Below are 23,319 nucleotides of genomic sequence, written 5' to 3'. Positions count from 1 at the left end.
GAATGGGACTGGGATGGTAGTTTCATTTCTTCAGGGAGAGAGTGGCAGCTAGAAGCAATGTTACAAAATGTTACTAGTTCTTATGCCTGTGATTGAAATGCAGTGCTTGTTACATTCATTATACTTTTCTGTATCTTTTAAATTTCTCAAAATTCAGAGAAGTCTATGAAAAGAGGAATATGTGTATGACAAAATGTCAGGTGGAAAACAAGCAGATTACACAGTAGTCACTGGCGTTGCTCACACCTTCCACTGCATCCACATATGTACAGTTTGGTGGAAGAAAACCTTCAGGAGGAACTAATACACGGGCACCAAGCCATGCTCTAAGTCACCTGAAGTTCTTCTGGGTTTTTGTTGTTGTTGTTGTTTTGATTGATTGATTGATTGATTGATGGCTGCATTGGGTCTTCGTTGCTGGCTTTCTCTAGCTGTGGTGAGCGGGGGCTACTCTTCCTTGCGGTGCATGGGCTTCTCATTGCGGTGGCTTCTCTTGTTGTGAAGCACAGGCTCTAGGTGCGCAGGCTTCAGTAGTTGTGGCACGCAGGCTTCAGTAGTTGTGGCTCGTGGGCTCTAGAGCGCAGGCTCAGTAGTTGTGGCACCTGGGCTTAGTTGATCCGCAGCACGGGGATCTTCCTGGACCAGGGCTCGAACCCGTGTCCCCTGCATTGGCAGGCGGATTCTTAACCACTGCACTACCAGGGAAGCCCAGTGCTCCTGTTTTAATTTCATTTGAAACTGCTCCCATTTCCAAGGGCTCTGATAGTCATGGCCGCAGATGGAGTTAACCTCTATTCACTGCTGTTCTTATTGGCCAGTTGATCAAATGTGTGACAAGCCTTAATATAATCAGAGCTTCATAACTTATTAGGCTAAACAGTCCCCACAAATTCAGTTAGTTCTGTTTGCCCAGCTTCTCATATGTCCTCTGGGCCTCCCCCAGTTGTTATCCTCCCAAAGTGTTAATTCCCAGGAAATGTATTAGATTCGTCAGGCCAACGGAAACCTCAGGATCCATCATGAAATCCCATGGACCCTGCTTTTCTTCCTCTTTTTAGGGTGCAGCTTGCCCACCTTAGCCATGTCCTGGAAGAGGAAGGAAGCCAAACAGACATGTTCTCCCCAACCATGGGCCCAGGACACCCACTCCTCGCTGCTCTCTGGGCCTTTTCTCCCTCATATCTAGCTAGTTCACTCTTCTGTGCCTTCTGCGGGCAGGGACATCCCATCAGTAGCTGCAGTCCTCTCCCTGGCCAAATGCATGTGCTTCCTATTCTGAAAGCAAAGAAGAAGGAAAGGGAAGGTGAGCGCTGTGGTCCAGCAAACAGTGTTGCTCCTCCGTGTAGGCAGGAGGGAAAGGAACCAACTTGTCACATTCTCCCCTGTCTGGTAGGCTAGCCCATGGAGCATTAAGACGGGCAAACCCAGCATTCTCTACTCTCTCCACCTGTGGCTGGGTGAGTCAGTCACCATCCAGAAGGCCTCAGCGGGGTGGAAGGAGAGGGGATAAGGAGAGCCTGCTGGGTTCTGTAATCCAGCAAGAACGCTGATTCTCATCTGACTGTTCTCAGTTAAAAACTATAAGGAAAGGAGGTGTGTTCTTAGTCTCCCCAAACCTCCAGCCATGTTCAAAATAAATTCTAGGGTATAAGCAATTAGTTCAGAACAAAGAGCTCTAAAGAGTTTGTCTGGAAGGCACATCTTTGTCAAGAGGCATATGGATTGAAATCCCAGGCCTGCTAAAGCCATTGTCCTGAAGGAAGTGAGTCTTAGAGGAGACCCATGAAACTTCATGTCCTAGAGGAAGTGAATCCTAGGGGAGACCCATGAGGCTCCAGTCCACCAAGTGGGTTCTCCTGGCTTAGGGGTGAGGGGTGGTATTTAAATCTTAACTCTTATACCTGAGAATAGACTAATTTAAGACATCTCTTTGAATTAAGTCCATCAAATGACCTGGAAATCTTCTGCAAAGAATTACGCACAATTTTATGGTGTATCTCTTTATCATTATAAGGAATCGGGTATAACAGGGAAATTTTTTATAAGATAATATCAAGTGAAAAAAATAAAATTAAAAAATTTGTTGTCTATCATAGGATTGAAACTATATAAAAATGACATACATACGGACAGAGATTTAAATGAAACTTGAAAACTTTCTAATTTATTAGCAAGACAGGGTTGTAAGAAAATTTTTTAATTTGATTTTGATCGATGGTTTTTTGGTTTATAAGAACAATTTTATAAAACAATCTTTGGGAGAAGAACCCTGGCCCCATCTTGAGAGAAATGTCTCTCAAGGTGGAATTTATCTCTGCTGTGTGAGCTCTTAGGAAGAGGGCCCGAACCCGTGACAGAGTTAGCCTCTGAACCTACAGATGGTAATTGTATTTTCTGTGACAAAAGTGGGCAGAATACAGCCCATGGGCCAAATCTAGCCTGCCAGACAAGAATGGTTTTTATGTGTTTAAATGGTTGGGGGAAACAAAAGGCCAAATAATATTTTCTGACATGTGAAAAATCATGTGAAATTCCAACTTAAGGGTCCACAAATATAGTTTTGTTGGAACACAGCCATACTCGTTCTTTTACTTTTCTCTGTGGCTGCCTTCATGCTTATAGCTAGAGCTGAGTTGCAACAGAGACCCTTTAGAATGCAAAGCCTAAATTATTTACTCTTTGGTCCTTCACAGAGAAAGTCACCAACCCTGCTGTAGGACATCAGTTCAATATGGCCCAGAGACATGGGCATCCTGCATTCTGTATCCCTGCTTTTTTTTTTTTTTCTTTTCTTTCTTTGGCCTTGCCATGCGGTGGCTTGTGAGATCTTAGTTCCCCGACCAGGGATCAAACCTGTGCCCTCTACATTGGAAGCACAGAGTCTTAACCACTGGACGGCCAAGGAAGTCCCATCCCTGCTTTTCCCTGTCCTCACTCCTGCTCGCCTCCTCGTGAGGAAAGGAGCATCATCGAAGTCAGATGAGTGCCAACATCAGGCAAAGCAGGACCTTGAGAAATAGGTCCCTTGAAGCTTCTAAAATATCCTTTTTAGAAGGATAGAATCAGTAGAAGGAGGATTTGGGTATAATAAACACTTCATGGGAGTTTTAAAGCTGTTTAGTCAATACATTCTCTCTTGGAAAGGAAAAGGCCAGTATACTAGGGTTCTTGTCACTGTGGTTGTTATCGTGGTGATCATTCCTCTACATGGTCAACAAAACAGTCAGAGGCTGTCATACCCCTACTGGTCATTACGAACGATTCCTTTTTCCAACTGAAATGATAACGCACAAGTCTAATTAGAATAAAGCTCATTAGAAACAGGCTTGGCCATTAATGCCTTGATTGATTTTTCTAATGAAATAAGCCAGGGGAGGAGACTTGAACAGCACTGCTAATTATTTTTGCTTTTCTTCGGCATTGCCTCAAAACTTGTTATAAATTGTTGTTGTGCTGTAATGAAAATGCTGCTGAAACATTCCCTGACGGAAGAGGCTCTGACACTTGCAGCCCCGAGGAAGCAGTGGAGGGCGCCTGACTCCTGGCCCACAGCCCTACAGGAGGAGGATTCAACAGCAGCCCCTGGGGGGTGTCCTTCATTTCACTTTTCCACCCTCTTCCCGCCTCCTCCTCGTCATCTTTGTTCTGGATTCTGGCTGGTGGTTCACAGATGCTCAAGCTGTGGAATGCAGCTCTCGTGCCCCTGTATTCCTGGTTCGACAGAGTTTAAATGTTCAGGCTCCCATAGAAACTTAGATCCGAGGTTGCCGCTGGATGGTGATACATGCAGGAAAAGTTTTGGGGAAAAAGATGTTAGGTGGGCAGAGAAGCAAGACGGCCCATTAAGCGTCTGTACCAAATACTGTTGGGATAATTGTGTTTCATTAATCAAGATGTTCTTTGGTGCCCAGAAAGCCAGACTGCCCCACAGTGCAGGGTAGAAGGCTACCAAAGAGGCGCGACTAAGTCAGGAAACAGACTCACTAAGCCCACAGTTAGGAAGAGAGAGGAGGAAGATGAATCATGCAAAGGAAGCAGACAGGTGGTAGGAGAATTCAAATAATGCACAGGTCAGAAACCTATGGAGCTTCCCAGTCATCCAGAGAGGTTCAGGAGAGGAGGGGGAAGTCTTCATTTGTCAGTTAGCCTGCTGTATGATGAGTGTAACAGTGCACACTTCCGGGCAGAAATAAGCCTTATTAAAGCACACTTCTATGGGCCACACAAGGATTCCACTGAGTGTCAAAAAGACAAAGAGGAGAGAGCAGTTCTCATGGGTTCCCTTACCCTGCTCCTCTCCACCCGGGTGCCCCTTCCCAATAAAGTCTTTTGCTTTATCAGCAAAAAAAAAAAAAAAAAAAAGACAAAGGGGAATAAGAGACGTGTTCTGTTCTGCCCCCTGTAGTAAGGGAAGCAAACATTTTGGCTAAAATTACTTTTAATACGTGGTGGGATGGAAGGATGACTGAGGGGAAGAGACCAATTCTCCCTAGAGCTTTCACTTGAAATTATGATGTTGAACAAGATCGTAAGACTAAGTAACCACTAAGAGAAGTCTGGGGAGGAGAGAGTATGAGAGAAGAAAGCAATATATGTGGAAATGCAGGATATGTACAAGAAGGATCTGCCAGTTTCAGACACAGTGGATGACCGATCCTGTTGTTTTGTTCGTCTTTTATATGTTTTAACCATATTTTCTTTGGGATATTAGATGGTTTTTTTCCATGCCTAATAAAAATGCTGCAATGAAAATATTTGTACACTTCTAAGAATTTTATAAAGGTATAGTTTACATGCCATAAAATTTACTTATTTTATACATACAATTCAATGATTTTTAGTAAATTTACCAAACTGCATGACTATCACCACATTCCAGTTTTAGAACATTTTCATCACATCAGTAAGATCCCTCCTGCCAGCATACAGCCAATCCCCTTTCCCATCTCCAGCCCCAGGGAACAAATGCATATATTTTTAAAAACATATATTTGGGAGTTTATCATTAATATTGATGTCTATGATTGCTATAAGAAGGGTATGAACGTTCTTATGACTCATAATACATATTACCACATTACTTTCCAAAGCAGCCCTACCACTTTACAAGGCTGCCAGCAGCGTATGAGAGCTGCGCTTCATTGTACACTCCCAAGAATTGGGTATCGCTATTTTTAAATAATATCTAATTGTCTTCATTTGGATTTTTTTATTACTGAAGCAGACCGTTTTTCTATTTGTGTGTTTGCTGACTTTATTTGTTCTAAATGAATTTCCACTCTGTGCCCTTCCCTCTTGTTGAAATCCTCTTACATTAACTTTTTTTATTGATATGAGCTTCTCATGTAACTTGTCACTTACACATTGTATGCTGCAGGTATTTTTCCCATTGAGGTTTGCCTTTTTATTTTGTTTTATTCTTTTTCTTTTGGTATGCAAAGTTTCATTTTTACATGATGAAATATGTTCATCTTTTTATTTTCTACGTGATCTTTTTTATGGCTTTGAGGCTAAGAGTTATTTCCTTCTCCAGAGCTTTGACAGAAGCTCAGTTTTATGGTCTGTTTTGTATTATTATTAAGATTTAGCACATCATTTCTCTTGAAATCTGTCATTTCTGGTGACCCTCTTTGTCAAATACTTAATTCTTACATATCTTAGGCCATATTACCAGGATATCTTATTCTGTACTGGTGATGTTTTTGACGGCTCCACTTTAAAAAGAACATGAGAAAAGTGACACACATGCAAGGGAGTAAGACCTAGGTGGAAACCTCGTTTTTCACAGGTAATGGACCGAAGGATGCTATCAGTCTGGGAAGACCTAGCCTCTGGTTACAAAGGCCCTGACCGTGCCATTCTGTGGGAGTTACAGAGAGGCAGGGTTTGGGCTCAGCTGTGAACAATTTCATGAGTAGCTGGAAAAGTATCTGACATGTTCCAGTCGTAAAGAGAAGGCTCCCTGCCTGTAATATGGTCAGTGGAGGTCTGTTCTACATTAGATGCAAGGTAGGGGAGGAAGACCTCTGGGTCCCCTTCCAACTCCAAAATCTCAGAACTCTCTAGATACTGTTCCTCCTTTCGTTTATTCAGCAAATATTTATTGATCATCTAATATGTCGCCAGCACTAGTCTAAGTCCTAGGGATGCAGCAGTGCAGAAAACACTTTCAGCCCACTGGACGCATCTATTCAGGGGGGAAGACAGCCAATAAAGGAATAAAGCAATACGTTAATGATGTCAGGTAATGATAAGTAATATAAATAAAAATGAAACAGAGTAAGAAGTGCTATTGTATATAAGGAGCTCAGGGAAGACAGTGAGGTGACATTTGAGCAGAGGTCTAGAAAATGTGAAGTGATGGATGGGGTGAGGGCTGCAGGCAGGAGGAGCCAGCCAGGAAGTTGGAGGAAGGACAAGCATCCAGGCCCTGAGGTGCCAGCTTGTTTGAGGGCCTGGATGTAGATGAGTAATCCAGTGGTGGCCCAATTTCTCACATAGTCAGTTTATTAACAGTTGGATCTGTTGACCTCATTTTTCAATATCATCATAAGAGCTATAATTTATTAAGTACCATGTGCCAAGCTTTGCCAAACACCTATGTGTATTACTCCTAAGTCTCCCAACAGCACTGCAAGTTAGGTCTTACTGTCCCCATTTTACAGATGGGGAAACTGGAGCTCACTGCTTCCTCTCTGGAACTTTCATCTTGTTCTAGTCTACTCCATTGGGGAAATACTCAGTTCACAGCTGACTATTACATGCCTGAGGTGTATGTATTAGGCCAGATGCACACACATCTACAGAGAAGTACTAGAGACTCCTGTGATAAACTCACCCCTGAAACTGGACAGCCAGCCCTAGACTGTTTGCCTGCGTAAACTTGAGGAGAAGAAGTGCACTTTGGAGGAATAATTCCTTTATTTGAAGTCACTCTTTGATCTGTTCCTCTTTAAACTAGCAGAATTAGGACAATGTCCTTTCCTTTGCTACACCTTAATATTGCTAATTCGAAGCCTAGACATTTCAACGAACAAAAAAATCCTGACCCTAGAACCTCAGACATGTATGAGTTGACATAAACTTCCAGTTTCCAAGAAAATAATGCAGACAGTTGAAGAGGGCATGGAAACTCTACAGAGTAGGGCTGTGGTCAGGGAAACTGGTAGACAAAAAGCTCCTTGAGATTTTTTGAGTCTACACCAAAACGCCTCTGTGGTTCTTCATAGGACCCTTCCTTGTCAGCGTCCTCGTGCGTTTCCATTCTTCCCACATGTGGGGTCTCGTGGGGACCTGGCTGTCTGTAGCTTTCAGTGTGTCCTTTGCACAAGGGTGGAATTGTGTCTAACAGTCCCTAATGCTGGCTGCATACAGTGTCTTTACAAAGACTTCCATTTTGTAGTCCCTTTAAGGGGAAAGGGCATGCTTTGGACTAAGAGAATTGCTGTGTAGCTCCCAAACCCAGCTCACTCCCGCTTCCTGCCGTCTGACAGCTGCAGGTTTTAAGGTTCTCTTTTTAGCATAGTTCTTTAAAAATTTCAATGAGACGTGAAGTCATATTATAGAAACAAGCTCCCTATCTGGCCCAGTAGAGCCTGTGTGCAGGTGGGGCCCTTGTGATGCTGAGATGGGGCTGCTTCAGTACGTTTTCTTGGGTTCCCCTTAAAATGACACTGGCCACATGGGAGCTCTTACTCTCCTTGTTTTTGATTTCCAAGTTTTCTGTTCGTAAAATAATTGCTTCTCAGAGCTGCTGACAGGTGATAATAACAAAAATAAAACTGATTTGAATTCAGTTATCAACTCACTACAGTCATAACAAAAGAGGCAAGGATTAGCCCTGTGTTCTGGGCTTCTCTGAGGTTTGCCCACAAGTAACAGGACGCAGGACTCCTACCTACTTTGCAGGGTTGGTGTGAGTAACCAATGAAATAGTGTCTGCAAAGAAGCTGATGCAATTTTCCTTCTCCTTCTCATAGTAATTATAATAATTTCAGAGGAGCAAATGCTTGAGAAATGGAAGTTGCAGTTTGGGTTGACGCAGAGCGTTTACAAGAGATTTGTCCCTCAAAAGAGGGCGCTTCCCTATGGTGACAGTAAACTTGGAGGGTCTGTTTAACCCTATAACTCATTTACAGAGTTGGAGACACCGCTTTATCAGCGAGTGCACCAGTTCACGTGTGTGTGTGTCTGTCTGTCACTGCATCCAAGTTCTTCCTTGTGGATAAGATGCCCTCTGAACCCCAACATTGGCCACCTAGGCCTTTGCTTTGATTGAGGCTTCTTAAGAAGGGAAGGGATTGAGGTGTCTGCCATAGAAGCTTTATTTGAGCACATGGGGTTCTGGCCCGTCTGGGGTGCAAGGCTGAGGTGGCAGGAAGGGCTCCCTGACACCTGGCAGAGTACCATTTGTGACGACAGTTCTCACCCACCCAACCGCCATAAGGAAGGTGGTCCTTATTCTCCTGCCAGGGCCTGGACAAACAGGGGGTTTAATAGCAGTAGTAGTAATAATAGCAGCAGCTAATATTTATTGACCACCTGCTAGAAACGGTATTTTTCCCATGTAATCCTGATCACAACCCTATGAAACAGAGACCATGATTCTCCCCAGGAAACCAAAGCCCGAAGATTTGCCCAGTGTCTCACAACAGTGTGTGTCCACATATACACTGGAGAAGTCCTCTCCTTTCCTAACGTAAACTCCATGAGCCCGCCTTTCCCCTCCAGCCAGACGCTCAGAGGCCACTCGCAGGTCTACTGTCTGAGCCCCATGAGTTGAGGATACGTGGAGAGCATCATCTGATACATTTCTGATAGGTTTGGATGTGTCCTGTTGCCCACAATGGAGAATAAACTCCCAACGGTCCACGAGGGTCTCCTTTCTAGCTCTCCACCATGTGGCTCAGGGAGTGTCTCCTGGGTGGTCTGGGCCAAGGCAACAGCTGGCATCTGCTTGGACACGGTCACCAGGGAGGTGTCATTGGGGACACACTTCTCTTGTCAGGAAGATTGCTCACCCAGCTTCCCTGCCCAGGAGACTTTTTTTTGCAGCAAGTAAAACAAGCCTGGAGATGACACCAGGCTCAAAAACTCTGCAAGGAGCAGGGGTGAGAGTTGGCGATGTGATAGCAGAAGAAACCAAAATCTGCTAATTGGTGAACCATTCAAAGAGAACACGCAATCTGGGGCCGGTTAGCACGGGAATGGGCCACCCTCGTGCTTTTGCAGACCCCGAAGACTCCTTGGTGTGGCAGCACTTTTTTGTTTGTCGGACACACGTGTACACCTGTGTACACACATACATGTATAAAATTATGTGCCAGGCCCGATTTAATCACTTTACTACTATTAACTCACTTAATCTTCAGCAACCACATGAAGTTGGTACTGTTGTTATCTTCGTTTTACAGATGGGGAAAGTGAGACACAGAGAGGTAACTTGATCAAAATCCCAGAGCTAGTGAGTCACAGAGCCAGGATGACTGCCCAGCCAGGTGGTACCGTCGTGCATTAGAATGATGCTGAAATATTAGGAGAATGTGAGCTACTTCCAATATACAGATACTGTGACAAAGAAACATGTCATACATTTGAGAAATAGTTGTATGCGAAATTATTATTTTCTTTATGTTTTAGATACTTTTAGTAATAAGTCCCAGTTATAAAGAAAATTTTATTTTTAAAGGAACTTTCCCCCCAGAATTGAAACATGTAGTGTGTATTTAAAAAGAAAGAAGTCGGGGCTTCCCTGGTGGCGCAGTGGTTGAGAGTCCGCCTGCCAGTGCAGGGGACATGGGTTCGTGCCCCGGTCCAGGAAGATCCCACATGCCGCGGAGCAGCTGGGCCCGTGAGCCATGGCCGCTGAGCTTGCACGTCCGGAGCCTGTGCTCCACAACGGGAGAGGCCACAACAGTGAGAGGCCCGCGTACCGCAAAAAAAAAAAAAAAAAAAAATCACGAGAAAAAAAAAAAAGGAAAGAAGTAAGCCCCCTCCCCTTCCACTGCTGCTGAGCTAGCTGTTTTTGCTCCTGCCCATAGCCATGGTCAAGCCTACTCTCCACATGTTTCTCCCGCCCTTGTCTAGGTCGTGGGGAGGCTTAGATGCCAAGCACTTTAGACAGTCAGGACATGGCTCTGACTTCTGTTGGAAAGAAGATGTGGACTTTGATCACTCATGCAAAACCCTAAGGTATTAACATGGGATGTTTGCAGAGACCAACTCCAACTACCACCTATGCTATCTAGTCAGAAAGTTAAAGATATGTGCATGGCATGCCAAAGATTGGATGTCGGGTAAAAGCTTTATGACTTCGGAAAACTTCTGGGCCTCTCTGGGCTTTGTTTTTCTCATCTGAGGAATGGGAGACACAACAGTACATAAGACATAGGGCTGTGGTGGCAGAATCAGCAATACTTGAAAAGTGCTAAGCACAGTACCCAACATGGAGAGAGCATTCGGCAAACTTGAGCATCGTGGGATGTTACCTGTTCACACTTGTGTGATCCAGGAGTAGAGGGCTCAGTCCAGTTGAGCCAGTATGATTGTCACTCCAGGAAATTTGAAACAACAAACAGACACAGAGACTGGAAGTCACTGGAACTAGAGCACATTAATAGCCATTCTCAGGAGGTAAGGTCCATGTTGTTCCCACATCTGTCCTTTCCAACCTTGCTTACTGAACCTTCACTTCTTTGGGATACCTTTGTATCTTTCCAATACATTCCTCTTTTTTTTTTTCTTTAAAAAAAAAAAAAGAAAGTGGTCAAAGGATATAAATAGTATGAATACATGACTTTACACAAAGCCTTTATCTGTGACACAGGCAGGACAGGGACTTGTTTCCGTGCTCTCTCTGAGAGACTACAGACCAAGGAGCCATGTGCTTTGACCAAGACAGCCCGGTGATGTCAGACATGGAGCTTAAATCCCAGGCCTAACTGTGCCTTCATAGAGTATATAACCTGCTGGAGAGAGGATGAAATATGTTCAAAAGTAACGGCTGGATACAGTTCTTAAGCCCTCAAGTAACCTGTTTTGTTAGGGGATGGATGCATTAAGAGCATTTTTGCCTTCCTTGTGCATCCCAAACATACCAAACATAGTCCTAGATATGTTATACATATTCAGTGAATCTTTGTTTTTTAATCCCTGTTTTAACTTAGAATGGATTAAGGGACTTCCCTGGTGGTCCAGTGGTTAAGACTCTGCACTTCCACTGCAGGGGGCGAGGGTTTGATCCCTGGTCAGAGAACTAAGATCCCACATGCCACACAGTGTGGCCAAAAAAAAAAAAAAACCACCACATTAGGGTGGATTAAAACTAAGACATCCCTAGATTATGCCATCCTCCTCTGTAAAAGTGTAATAAGTTCTGGGCTTGGAGATATAGCTGTGGAGTGTGAACAGCCCGAGCAGAAAGGGACTCCGTTCACTGTTCATTTTGGTTTCTCCTGTTCATGACAAATTGGTCTCCAGAATGGATAATCCATTTGGTAATGACTTGGTGAAAGGCTGAGTCTTTCCTGTGCCTAGTATAAGTTCTTACCAATACAAAATAAGGGCTTATTGGGGGCTTGGTAAAACTTCCATGCTATGAGGTATATACAGTTTATAAATCAGCCAGCACGTATTTATGACTTAACCTTCCTGGTGCTCAGTAGTCAATGACGGAGCCTGGCTCCTGTTGCAGGGAGACATATACTGAGAGAAAACCGATTGCAAGTAACTATCTCAAGCCTTGCTTTGGATTCTCAGTCACATCTTATTCTTTTCTTTTCCTCTCAAGGGTCGAGATTACTGTTCGGAAGAAGAAGATATCACATAGCACCAATTCTACCACTCAAACTGGGAGCTACTACTGTGTAAATAGGTTACACCCCACGTTGAAATCTTTGCAAAGGTCGGTTCTCTTCAGCGAACAGCACTATAGCAAAAGAAGATCGTTCCATATCGTATGCCCCATTAAATTACAATGTTTCTTAATGAACTTGCAAAGGAATATTGCTAAAAACAAACAAACAAAAAACTGTTATCGAACTTTCTTTGTTGCTGCTAGTTAAAACTTGTTGCAACTTTTCACTTCTCTCAGTGTCCAGGTCTGCAGCAAAATTCTGCAATTTCACCTTAAAGATACTGTTGGTTTTACAGATGCTCTCCAACCTATTTTCTATAAGATAAGGTAGTGGTGAACTCAGATATCCAACTTCTGTCCTAGACCAGTTCCGCTTCTAAGACAAGCGCCTCCTTCCCTCTCTCCTCCTTCCCTGCCTTCCCCTGAGCAGTCCAAAGCCTTGCTTCTCACTGGCAGTGTCGCGCTTTGGAGAGGGGACGGTTGCTATGGCAAAAGCCTTGTTTCTCTGTGAAGAAGAAGTAGAGACGCTGTTGTCGATTAAAAGCATGTTGTGACATGACTCCTGGAAGTGACATAGGAGCGAACGGCAGGTGGTTTCATTTCCCGGGTCTCTTAATCAAAGATCAAGCTTGCAGCGTCAGTTTTGCTCCGATGCAGACGGAAGTGTGATCACAATCATTTTGAATCCCTCTTGCCTACTTTTTTTTCTAAGAAAATAAACATTTTACTGTTTTTATGTTTCCTTGTCTTCTCCCATTCATCCAGCTCAGTGTTTTATGATGATCCTGGGTGCGGAAGACGAGCCCTCCTTAGCAATGACTCCTCAGTGGCTCCCTACCGTCCCATTTATAACCCACCAAGCATTCGCAGTGCTGACAGTGGTCAGAGGAGGTGAGGGGACGTCCCACGGCTTTTTAGGAGGGCCTGAAACCACCCTGTTAGCTTTCATCCTGTTAGCAAATAAACCACCCTACTTCCCTTCAAAATGGCATGTGGGCCTTGCCACTTCCTTTCTCTTACTTGCAGCGCTGGGTGGTGTGGTGAAAAGCGTTTGCCGACTAGAAAACATAGTACATGGACACTGGTGATGATATTCGGAGATGCGAAAGCCAAAGCCCGGGGCAGTCGTGGGGAACATGAACTGTGGGTTTGGTAGAGTTTATTTTTCCATATTCTATGAAGAGAATGGTCTCTTCTCAAAGACAGAAATAATATTTTTAACAAATGTTGTCACAAGTAAATAGCAATCAAAAGGAGAAAATAACTTTTGTATTTTTTTAACACGTTCGATAGCTTTGACGAGGTTTCTCTTTGTTACTTTCAGGGGAGGGCGCCCTATTCAGTGCCACGCCAGCAGTCCAGGTGTGGGTTTGGCCCACAAAAAGAAACACAGCAAAAGCACTGTGTGTTTCTCTGTTTGCAGGGTTGTGAACGCGAAAAGCCTCAGCATCAGCCACACTGCCACCCTCCGGAGGTGGGTAGTTAATACGCTCTGGGTAGTTGAGAGATCACCTGCCACAGAACAGAATAAGAAGCTTAGTGTGTTCTTGCTGTGAAGATGAGCCTTGACCTGAAAATCCATCCACAGAGCTGGTGGCACCAGTAACGTGTTCAGGGGGAGATTCCTTATCTCCCTTTAGACCGGGCACACACCAAAAGTGAGGGGAAGGAAACTCAGTCAGGCACTAGAGAAAATGGACTCAAACGTTAGCAACAAAAGCCCTTCCTTCTTTCAACCGGCAGCAGCAGCTATTTGGGGGAGCAGCTGTGGTTGTTACATAAATAGAGACGCAGCCAAAATTTCAGGCTTTTTATCCAGCTTCGAGCAGAAAAAACACAGGGAGAGTTCGAGTCGCCTAGGGTTTTATGTCCCCTCCTTTTCTATGGTTTTTGGCCAAGTGACTAAAATAGTTTTCCCCAACTGTAAACGAACTGCCAAGCCCCACCTTAAACTTGTGCGCCAGTGACTTGTTCACTGTTCCGAGGGTGACCTTTTCCCGAGATTCCTTGTTCTTATCCAGCAAGAATGAAGCAAACACTAAATGTCTTCCATTTCGCTCCTCTATTTGGTGTCTCAGATAGTGTCTTCCCAGAAAATCACCACCTTCCACGTGGAGATGAAACAGGCTCACGTCATTTTTCTGACGGTCACGTTTAACATTTTGACATGATACACGTGTACACAGAACCACGTGTCTCTGGGGAATCTGATTTTTGGGGGTTTCGTGAAACCTGAAGTGTTGTGCCCGTGAGCCAGTGGCTTTTCACCTGGAGTTCTGTCTCCCGGGTTTAACACGGGGTACCTCTTTGATGGGCAAAAGTGATGTCATCTGCAGACACATTCGGTACATCTAGAAACAGATCTGAGAAATGGGGTGACGGAGCCAGTTGGCGTGAAATACTTGACTATGTTAGCAACGCTCAAAACTGTCTGTTTTCCATTTGTTGGTTTTAATCATAAAATTGTCAAGGGATCTGTGTTTGTACTTTATTTTTTTATGCCTTCTGAAAAGGTCTAATGCAAAAACATTTGCCTTTTTTTTTTTCCCCTGTGTATCTGAACATTAAGCCCGTTGTCTCAGATACAGTGAAAGAATAATCCAGAAGCTGGTGCTCCTGCTGGCTGTCATCTCTGAGGACTCAGGGAGATGAAGGAAGGAGGGAGGGAAATGGTCTGGCGGATGGAGGTATAGAAACAGAATGAGCAACGGACCGAGAAGCATTTAGGACAGAGAAGGGCGATGGCTGTGTGCCCGGTGCGATTCAAAATCCAGCTGCTTTAGTGGCCAGTGGGTGGGGCAGACTGTAGGCAAGATTTACAGCTAGATTACACACGCCTTATGGGCTCTGAGTTGTAGAATTGTACAAGTTCAGCAGTATGTGCGTAGCTTTCTTTTGGTTGGCAGACATTCAGGATCACGGAGTACTGCTGTCATAATTGAATGCGTGTTTGTTACTGGCAGAGAACCCTGAAAGAGGCTTTTACCTCACGGTGCCTCCTAGCCCCAGGCTGGAGCGTAGGGTGGTGTTACGGTCTATTTAGGACAAAGAAGGTACAAAGTCTGGAGACAGAAAACTAGGTCGGCCCTCAGACATAGCAGCGGCCACCCACCAGCCTGCTGGGAGACAGGTCTCTCCCCGTCTGCAGTGCCCAGGGTCTGAGACGGAGCTTTGATGCCCTGATTGAGGAGCCTCGGCTCCTCAGTCCTCCGTGCTGGTGCCAGCCTCCTGCACCTCCGTGTCAGGGGCTCACCCAGGGTCAGAAGCGGCCATAGCTGCAACCTGAGAGCCCCCGGGAGCGGGTCCAGGGATGATGACGCCCCCCTTTCGGTCCCAGTTTGAGTTATAACCTTGTCTCCCTCACAGTCTCGTTGAGACTTATTTTCTCTTAGGGCCACACTCTCCCCACAAGCCTGCTAAGAACAGAGATTATAGCTCTTAATGCAGTTTACCTCAGCAGCCTATGAGGCCCGTTGGCATATTGATTACACGTCCTGCTTAGACACTGGGCAAGAATTTAAAAGAGCGTTTCCATGTCTATTGGTCTTGTCAGTATCATAGGAAGAAAAATTATCAAATTCTTAATCTAGGAAAATACTGACTCTGAATCTTGGACTCCGGGACTCTGATATATTTTTTATGAAAGGCAAAACAATTGGTATCTAAGGCTCTCTCCTTCCTCCTCCCAACTCCCTCATAAAAAAAAGGTATCAGATTGCACTCTATAATTTTACATAAAATCTGCCCTGCATGCTTTTCCCCCGGAAGACACGCTCAGAGCTTTATTTCTTTGTACGTCTCAGAAATTAAACTTTTTGCTAAGTTTTGCTTAAAACCCTAGTAGAAGAATAAGGCCTGTTTGGGGACAGGGACTATATATTTAAGGGCATAATGAAAGGGTGGCTCGAAGCAAGAACATGGCTTCTCAATGTCATGGGTGGATTACTGGACCTCCCCACCTCCACTCCCGGCGCTTGTATAAAGCCGGGTGAGGCAGTTGGCTTCCACCCTGCAAATATGTCCCTGCCGTAGACCTTTGGAATTTCATGGATAAGGTCTATGAATTGCCTTTTACCAATGAATGGACATGTTTTTCCAAGGGGGAAAAAAGTGCCCTTGACTTCAGTCACCTTTTTGTATGTCTCTGGAAGAGGGTCGAAAGCTGTGGAAGGAAATGAGGATTGTGGGTAAACAGATTTACTCTTGTGACAGACCTTAGGACTCACTCACTAGCTATGCCATGCTTTTCAGAAGACTCTTGTACCTTATCTGGAATCTAATCTAATCTCGGGGAAAGAGGAAAAGGAACGAACATTTATTTTTTAAACTCACTCTGTGTCAGATACTGTGCTAGGCATTTTTATAATTGTCTTGTCACAATAATCCTGGGAAATGAATTTATTACCCCCGTGTTCTAAGTTGTGTATCTTAAGTGTAGAATTCATATATCCAACATAAATGGCCATGTTGAGAGAAGGAAAGATGGCACTCAAGTGTTTTCCTAATTTTTTTTATTACTACTATGCCCTTTGCAACGCGACACTGTGAAAACAACCCTTTGGGGGCATCTCCCTTTTCCAGAATCTCTCCTAGGCTCACCACCAGCTTGGTTTCCTCATGGGGAGTGTTTTACTTGGCCTTCCTATATCTGATAAGCTACACACAAACCAGGAGAGGCTAGCAGGGTGTTAGTGCCCAGAAGGGAACGGCTTTGGGATTTTAGGCGCATATCTCTTTCCTTGGAATCCTTTCCGCACGTGGAAAAGGAGGCTGGTGTCTGCAGTTAGGTATCAGATGTGACCAGAACAGGCTTTTGAGTACTCTGATTTCTTTCCTGGGTCCCAAGGCTTGTTTCATCCCAGGATGCATCTTTTTAAGGTGAAAAGCCTTCACCTCCGGAGAAGTTTAGGAGAATCTGATCTCCAAAGGTGGAGGAAAGACAATGCCTGGACCATTAACTTGAAATCCTTTCTTGTGAGCTAGGGTTTGACATCTCTTTTTGATCTTTGGACTGGGGCCTCTGTATTTTCCAGGCTAGTTTAAGCATTGAAACTAGATGTGAATCTCTTTCAAGACCTTCAATGTTTTAGATAGTCAGGTAGTGACTTGGATAGGCATTTAACTAATTTGTTCCAAGGTCAGAAGAGCCCAAGAATTCCCCAGAGTTTCTCTCTTTGCTTCTAAAGGCACAACCTCTAAAGAAGATGACTCATGTCTCCATGGCAACTGGTAAAGGTGCTGCCTAGAGGGGACCCGCCTCTGCCCTCACTTACTTAGCTTGAAAGAATCAAAAGAATTTCCTGTGTCAAGGGGGTGCTATGTCCAGTTTTCTTATGAAAACCGTTGCCAAGATTCCTGCCTCTTTCTAACATGGTAGCTGTCAAATTCCTTCAAGATGATGTAGGAAATGGCTCTTATCTCTTCGAAGCCAAAGAAATTGCTTTAATTCACCAAGACTCACCCCTAAACCAAAGGCCCTATTCTAATACTGTCTTCCCTCTCTACTCTGAATTCTCCCTTCTTTCCTTTCCAGGGGTTGTTTTTAGCCCAAGGCGTTGCATCTGATTGGGTAAGACTTACAGGCAGTAAAAAGAACGCCGTGAACTCAGCCGGAACTGCCTTAGGGTCCCTAGGGTTGAGAATAACTCTAGAACCTCGGAGACCCCTGGGCTTAGACCCAGAAGTGATAGAACAGCCCCTGGTTTCTGGCATTTCAGTCCAGATATTCAGGGACTGTTCTCTCTTGACAGTCAAGTGAGCAAGGGAAGTTTCGCAGTAGATTGCAAGCCAGCTTTTCTGTATCTATTTTCCTAGAGCAGAACAAGGCAGCTGCCTTATAGGACTCTAAATTTGGATCAATTTCCTAACACACACACACCCCACAGAAAGATACATGGAGAAAAAGTATATAACTACTTTATCATTGAAGTACTTCAAGGAAGAGCTGCATTTTGCCGTATTGTAATCTCTAAGATAATGCCTAGGAAAGCATTAGTGTAATTATAATAATACCAAACTGGGAAAACCTGGTGATCACTCTCACGAAAGTTTGAATTAGACTCGAATAGGAGGGTGAAGGTCTGCTGGTCGTCTGGTCTTGTGCCCTCTCTGTGCTAGGATGCCTGCCACTAGCATCTTTCACTCACCTGGGCTTTAACCTGGACTGTGGCAGCCTTTCCCAACCCCAGGCACATATAGGACCCATCCCTCAGGACACGTGCCAGGTCTCGCCATATACCCCAGCATTTCTCACACTCTCCCACGCAGCCAGTATGTCCCTGGCTGTAGCACTTCAGCAGCTCCACTGGGACACCAGCGGCTGGGGTTGGGGCCCCTTCATCTAGGTTGGCCCAGAGGTAACATTTTTAGCATTGCCTCTTCCAGTGTCGGGGACTCACTCATTCAACAGATTATATGGAGCACCTAGTATACTCCAGGCACTGAGCTAATCCCCAGCACTACACGGGTGACCCAAGCCCAGCTCCCGCCCTCAAGGAGCCCACCGTTAGTGGGGCAGACAGTGTGGGAAGTGCACTGTAGGGAATCACTGGGTGCCGCGGGAGGCTCTCAGAGGGGCAGCCGCCCAGCTTTGGAAATCGGGGGCTTCCTAAAAGAGGGGACATCAAAGCTCAAGGTTGTCAGAGGCCTGAGGGAGAGCATTGCAAGGGGCCTTCCAGGCTGAGGGGACAGCATGGGACTCAGCCAAAGGAGGGACAGTGTGGGTTGTCAGGGCCTGTGTGCAGAGAAGCAGCTGGCGCTAGGAGTTGAGGAGGGAGAAGAGAGGGATGTGGCCAGGGCAATCAGTGACCCGGCCCAGGGGGCATAAAGAGAGCTGTAGGTGGTGCTCTGCCCCCTCTGAAGCCCACTGCCGAGGCCACCCAGAGAGGTAAGTGTGATCCCCGTCAGGACCAGAAGTCCCCTCCGTGCTGTGGAGGTACACAGTTTCTTGCTGAGATGATTTACTCCTGTGTATCCTCCACCCCTGCCCCAGCTCTTTGTCCTCTCCCCCAGAGCTGTTTGATTTCAAGAGCTTTAACCTGGGCTGGATTTAGAGACATACAGGGGACAGCTCTGGGTCATCCTGACCTGGCTGTAGAACCAGCAAGCCTAAAAATACCTCTAGGGAACAGGCCAGCCTAGACCCTGGGATGAGGGTGCACCCTAAGATAAATACACGGGAAGCCGCCTAGGGCTTCCCAACTCGGGATGTGAGGTCTTCATTCATTCTACCAAAGGGCAGCCTCCCTTGGACAGCCTTTCCCTGGGTTGGGTCATACCTGGTGGCCGAGCCTCTGCTGTGTCTGCAGTGTGCACCTGTGTCCTGCCAAAGAAAGGGGAATTAAAAAACGAAAACAAAAAAGCACACATGGTTTGTGTGCACATGGAAAATACCCGCAAGCCTAGACAGCTGCCGTGAGCCTCGTGGGGACGGGGAGGCCCCTGGAGCCCCGCGCTCTTTGGGAGTGACGCAGGGAAGGCTCAGAGACAGCAGACAGAGTCTCTCTGTGCAGACAGCTCGCGGTGCCAAAGAACCTATTCAGGGCTCAGAGCATTGGGTTTCTCTTCCCTTTGCCCCCAGACAAATAATTAGAAACTTTATAAGGAGAAGAAAAAGAATTAGATGAATCAAAATACCAGCTGTGAGGCAGCATGGTTGCTAGAAACTCGAGAAAAGGCCACAATAGGTAACATTTCCTTGCGAAGTTGGAGGCACTGGGGGCTGAAGGCAGTTTTCCTAGCTGAGGGGCTCAGGTCTCCTGACCCCAGAGGGCCCTGAGGACGGCTTGGGGCTCACCTATTGGCTCACCTATTTTGCAAAACCTCCGCACCTGCCCTCCTGGGTGCAGCCTGGCATATTCACTAGCCATCTGGACCCTTGGAAAGATTGTCGCTCAAACACCTACTCTTTTCCCAGATATTCCTCTGGCTCCTTACTGAGCAATTTCTGATTCTGTGTCTTGTGGTTCCCACGCGACTATCCCACCAGCCTAGACGTTTTCATTAGAATTCGGCCTGTAGTAATCACGATGCTGGAAACTGACAGAATATTTGGCCTCAAATACACCTACTTTAAAATGAAGGTCCCGGAAGGTCCCCTTGGTCGGGGTGTGGTCATGGAATACGGCCAGGTTTGCCTTAGGGCACCCTCTCCCCATTGTCTGCCCTGGTCCAATTCCCTCTCCATCACCGGGAAGAGATCAAAATGCTTCCCTGCCAGGTGTCAGTGGCTGTGTATTTGCTCTTCCCAAGGGCATCTGTGTTTTATTTAGGATAAGGCGTTACATTCAAGGAAAATCTAGCGGCAGGATCAGGAGACATCAGCTCTCATTCAGGTCTGGGAGATGCTCTTGAGGCATTGCTCTTCTGAGCACCTGCAGCGGCTTCCTCAGGTGGGCGTGGGAGCCCCGCAGGGAAGCCCGCCCAGCCCTCCACATGCACGTGAATTCTGTAAAGCCGTGGGTGCCCATCTGTTTGGACCACACGTGCCTGTCAGCAAAAACCTTGTGAGATGCATCCCCCCCCGTATGTTTATTAATTTAAAGTATATATTCATATACTTCTGTACTAAAACATTAGGCACATTTTTTAAAGCGCACAACATAGAGATTTTTAAAGAGTAAGATACAAAATATTACAGACAGAGGTTCTGGTATTTTCACTCTGAAGCCCCGAGGGTTTGGGTGCCCCCTGTATGTGCTCAGCCACTTTGGACGCCAACCACCGTTTCAAGAGCAAATCCTCACACCTTGATGGCATCCATCCCAAACTGCTGTGCTGGCCCGTGGCCTGAAGAATAGGAAGGTCTTAAAGCAAAATCCCCAGGAGATTGTAATCTGGGAGACAGGGCAAGCAAACTCTCAAATAGCATAAACTTAAACAATTCAAAACCCCATCCGACAGGAGAGCGGACTCCCTAGGCAGTAGTGGCTGTAGGTGCTAAGAAAAGATCAGGTACACTGTACAGAGCCATGGGGTTGCTCATATTCCCTCTCTGGGTCTCCAGAAAAGGACATTTGGCAATATCCCCAGCTCTCTCATGATTGGAATTCTTTGAACCCTCAAAGTTCTTCAGTAGTACTATTATTCCCCACAGCACCAGTGGGTCCACGTCGCTTGAATATTATTTTTGATTTGACCACCAAGATATGATGATGATTCTGTGTCATTTGAAAAGGGTCTGAGAAAGTATACAGGTCTAATTATATATATACATATTTATACATGTGTATTTTTGTTTATTGTTACATTTTGACATTGGACTTTCTATTAAATAATTTTTAACAGATGACCTGGCTTTGTTCTCTTTTGTGCCTTTCTTTCTCCCTGGATCTCAGGGAAGGGGCTGTTATAAATGTCTGCAAAAGATCTTGGGGCCTTCCTGTCCCTCTACTCTTCTGTCTTCTTCCCTACTGTGTGTACGTAAGTTCAAGTTCTGTTTTTACAGGAGATGTACTACCTCAAGCACCCACTTGGAAAGCCCCCAACCTTGTTTTCATTGCCTCCAACTTTCAGGGACAGCCCACTCAGCTGTCCCATCAGCTTTCAGGGACTGTCCCATCAGCTTTCAGGGACAGTCCCATCAGCTTCTGCAAATTCATAAATTCATAGATTTGATGAAGTTGCAAAAAAGAGCAATGACAAAAAATGATGCCATGAGCCTCTCACATCTCTTGTACACCCCTTTCCCTTCACCACACACACACACACACACACACACACACACACACACACATACACACACACTCCTAGATGTGAGACCTTGGACAAGTTACTTAACCTTCCTGAACCTACTTGAAAACAATACTTTTCTCATAGGTTTGATCTGAGGAGATCCCATAGTAAATGCTCAGTAAACAAACACCCACTTCCCAAAGGCACTCATTCCGCCAGCTGACATTTATTCATTGCACAGTGCATGCCGGGCACTGGGGTCTCCCAAGTAGGGGGTCAGGGATGTGAGGAATTAAAGAATTCCCCTCTCTCCAAAGTCAGATGCAGGGGGGGGGGCAGTATGAAAAATGAGGTATGTGCCTTAGAGTTTCTCTCGTTCCCCACCCTCAAACTCCATGACTATCTGGCACATTCTGGACGCTGAAAACAATTGATTCTCCCACTACGCTCGCCTTCCAGGATCTACCAGAGAGAAACACACATAGTCTCAAAGCATGAAGCCAAAAGCAGTTTCTCTTGGCTCTGTCTTCCCTGTAGCATCAGCCTGTTCGCCTCTGACAGGTTGTCAAACAAGGCAAAAGCCCAGGCTTCTGCCCAGAGGAAACTTGGGACCCAAGCTTGTTCTTTCCAAAACAGTAAGCCTGTTTCTCCCTGCAGAAGCTCACTTGAAATCACAAGGCCAGCCAAGCTTGAAGGGTTTCCTAACCCCACCTCACTCCCGACTGCACCCCACACACATACACACATGCTGGTGCCCCGTAGCCCTGATTGGGAACTTTGGGAGCTTACTTCAATCTCAAGCCACAGAGAAGTCAAGCTGCAGAGGAGACCGCAGGACTGCCCCTCGTGTCCGCTCCCCAGGCTCTTGTAAGCAAGGTCAGCGTCCAGTCCACTGGTCGTAGCTGGACTGAAGCCTGCACGTGGTTGCCTGGAGTTCTCTTACTTGGAAGCGGGAGTGGCGGGAAGTGACACATGAGTGATGGAGGGAAGAGGAAGACTGATTGGATAAAGGCTCATCAACAAATTGGAGGGAAAGGAGTGAAACGAGACCACAAGTGCTCACACTCAGCCTGGCCCAGCAGATGGCTGTAGAGGATGGGAGCTTCTCCTCAGGGGTCTCCCGGCCACCATCACCCCTGCCACGGGCACTGCCCACCCACCATTTCCATCCCGAAAGCTCAAAGTCATCTGGTGAGGAACATGAAGTTTTAACTCACTGGAGTCACATCATGTTACCCACTCTCTGACAGAACCCAGCTTCCATTGGCCACTGCTCTTAGCCGGGTCCTCACCCTACCCTGCCATGTTTATTTTCCTACTCTGGTTCCTTCTCTCCCCTCAGGAAAATTCTCCCATTTCTCCTTATTACAGAAGATTGAACTTCCTTTGAGGTCCAGTTAAAACTGACCACTTGTATGAGACCTCGTCTTATGGCCCAAGACAGGCCAATCTTTCCTGCCAAAGAACTTCCCTTTCAGCAGAGGCCAGGTGTTGGTGAGGGGTAGAAGCCCTGAGAGGCCTGAGCCACAGAGAGTTGTGGTGTAAGACTAGGTCTCCAAGTGTAAGGTGAGGCCTAGAAACCAGGTCAAGTTCAAACACTAAGAGCCGAGTTGCCGGTACTGAGGAAGGGTGAGCCCATGGCAGAGCCCGGAGCAGGCAGGTAGCAGGTCTGAACGCTGTGATGGTCATGGAGGGAGCATTCAGGGAGAGAGTGGAGTGGAGCATCTGTGTGCAAGGAGATGCGTAAAATAAATAAGCAACAAAGAGATAATGTACAGCACAGGGAATTATAC

The 23,319-nt window shown here is 45.9% G+C and overlaps 1 protein-coding gene across 9 annotated transcripts in view; it reads left to right on the top strand.

The window, feature by feature from the left end:
* Positions 1-23,319, top strand: part of CUNH1orf21 (chromosome unknown C1orf21 homolog) — a 255,177-nt gene that overhangs the window by 212,431 nt on the left and 19,427 nt on the right. For 3 of the 9 annotated variants that reach the window (XM_027083035.1, XM_027083038.1, XM_027083041.1), the window contains one exon: positions 11,789-12,594. The exons of 2 other annotated variants lie outside the window; for them this stretch is intronic. In XM_027083035.1, the coding sequence (XP_026938836.1) occupies positions 11,789-11,868 (80 nt within the window). In that variant the 3' untranslated portion in view covers positions 11,869-12,594. Of the gene's footprint in view, positions 1-2,693; positions 9,821-11,788; positions 12,595-23,319 lie in introns of those variants that run through there. 4 more of the 9 variants (XM_027083033.1, XM_027083036.1, XM_027083034.1 and 1 more) reach the window with 2 other exon arrangements.

This window comes from Aethalodelphis obliquidens, unplaced genomic scaffold, assembly GCF_003676395.1.
Source record: "Aethalodelphis obliquidens isolate GAN/ISIS:26980383/991018 unplaced genomic scaffold, ASM367639v1 scaffold48, whole genome shotgun sequence".
NCBI classification, from domain to species: Eukaryota; Metazoa; Chordata; class Mammalia; order Artiodactyla; family Delphinidae; genus Aethalodelphis; species Aethalodelphis obliquidens.
Note: the sequence above shows the minus strand (reverse complement) of the source record. Positions and strands in the feature narration are given on the sequence as shown.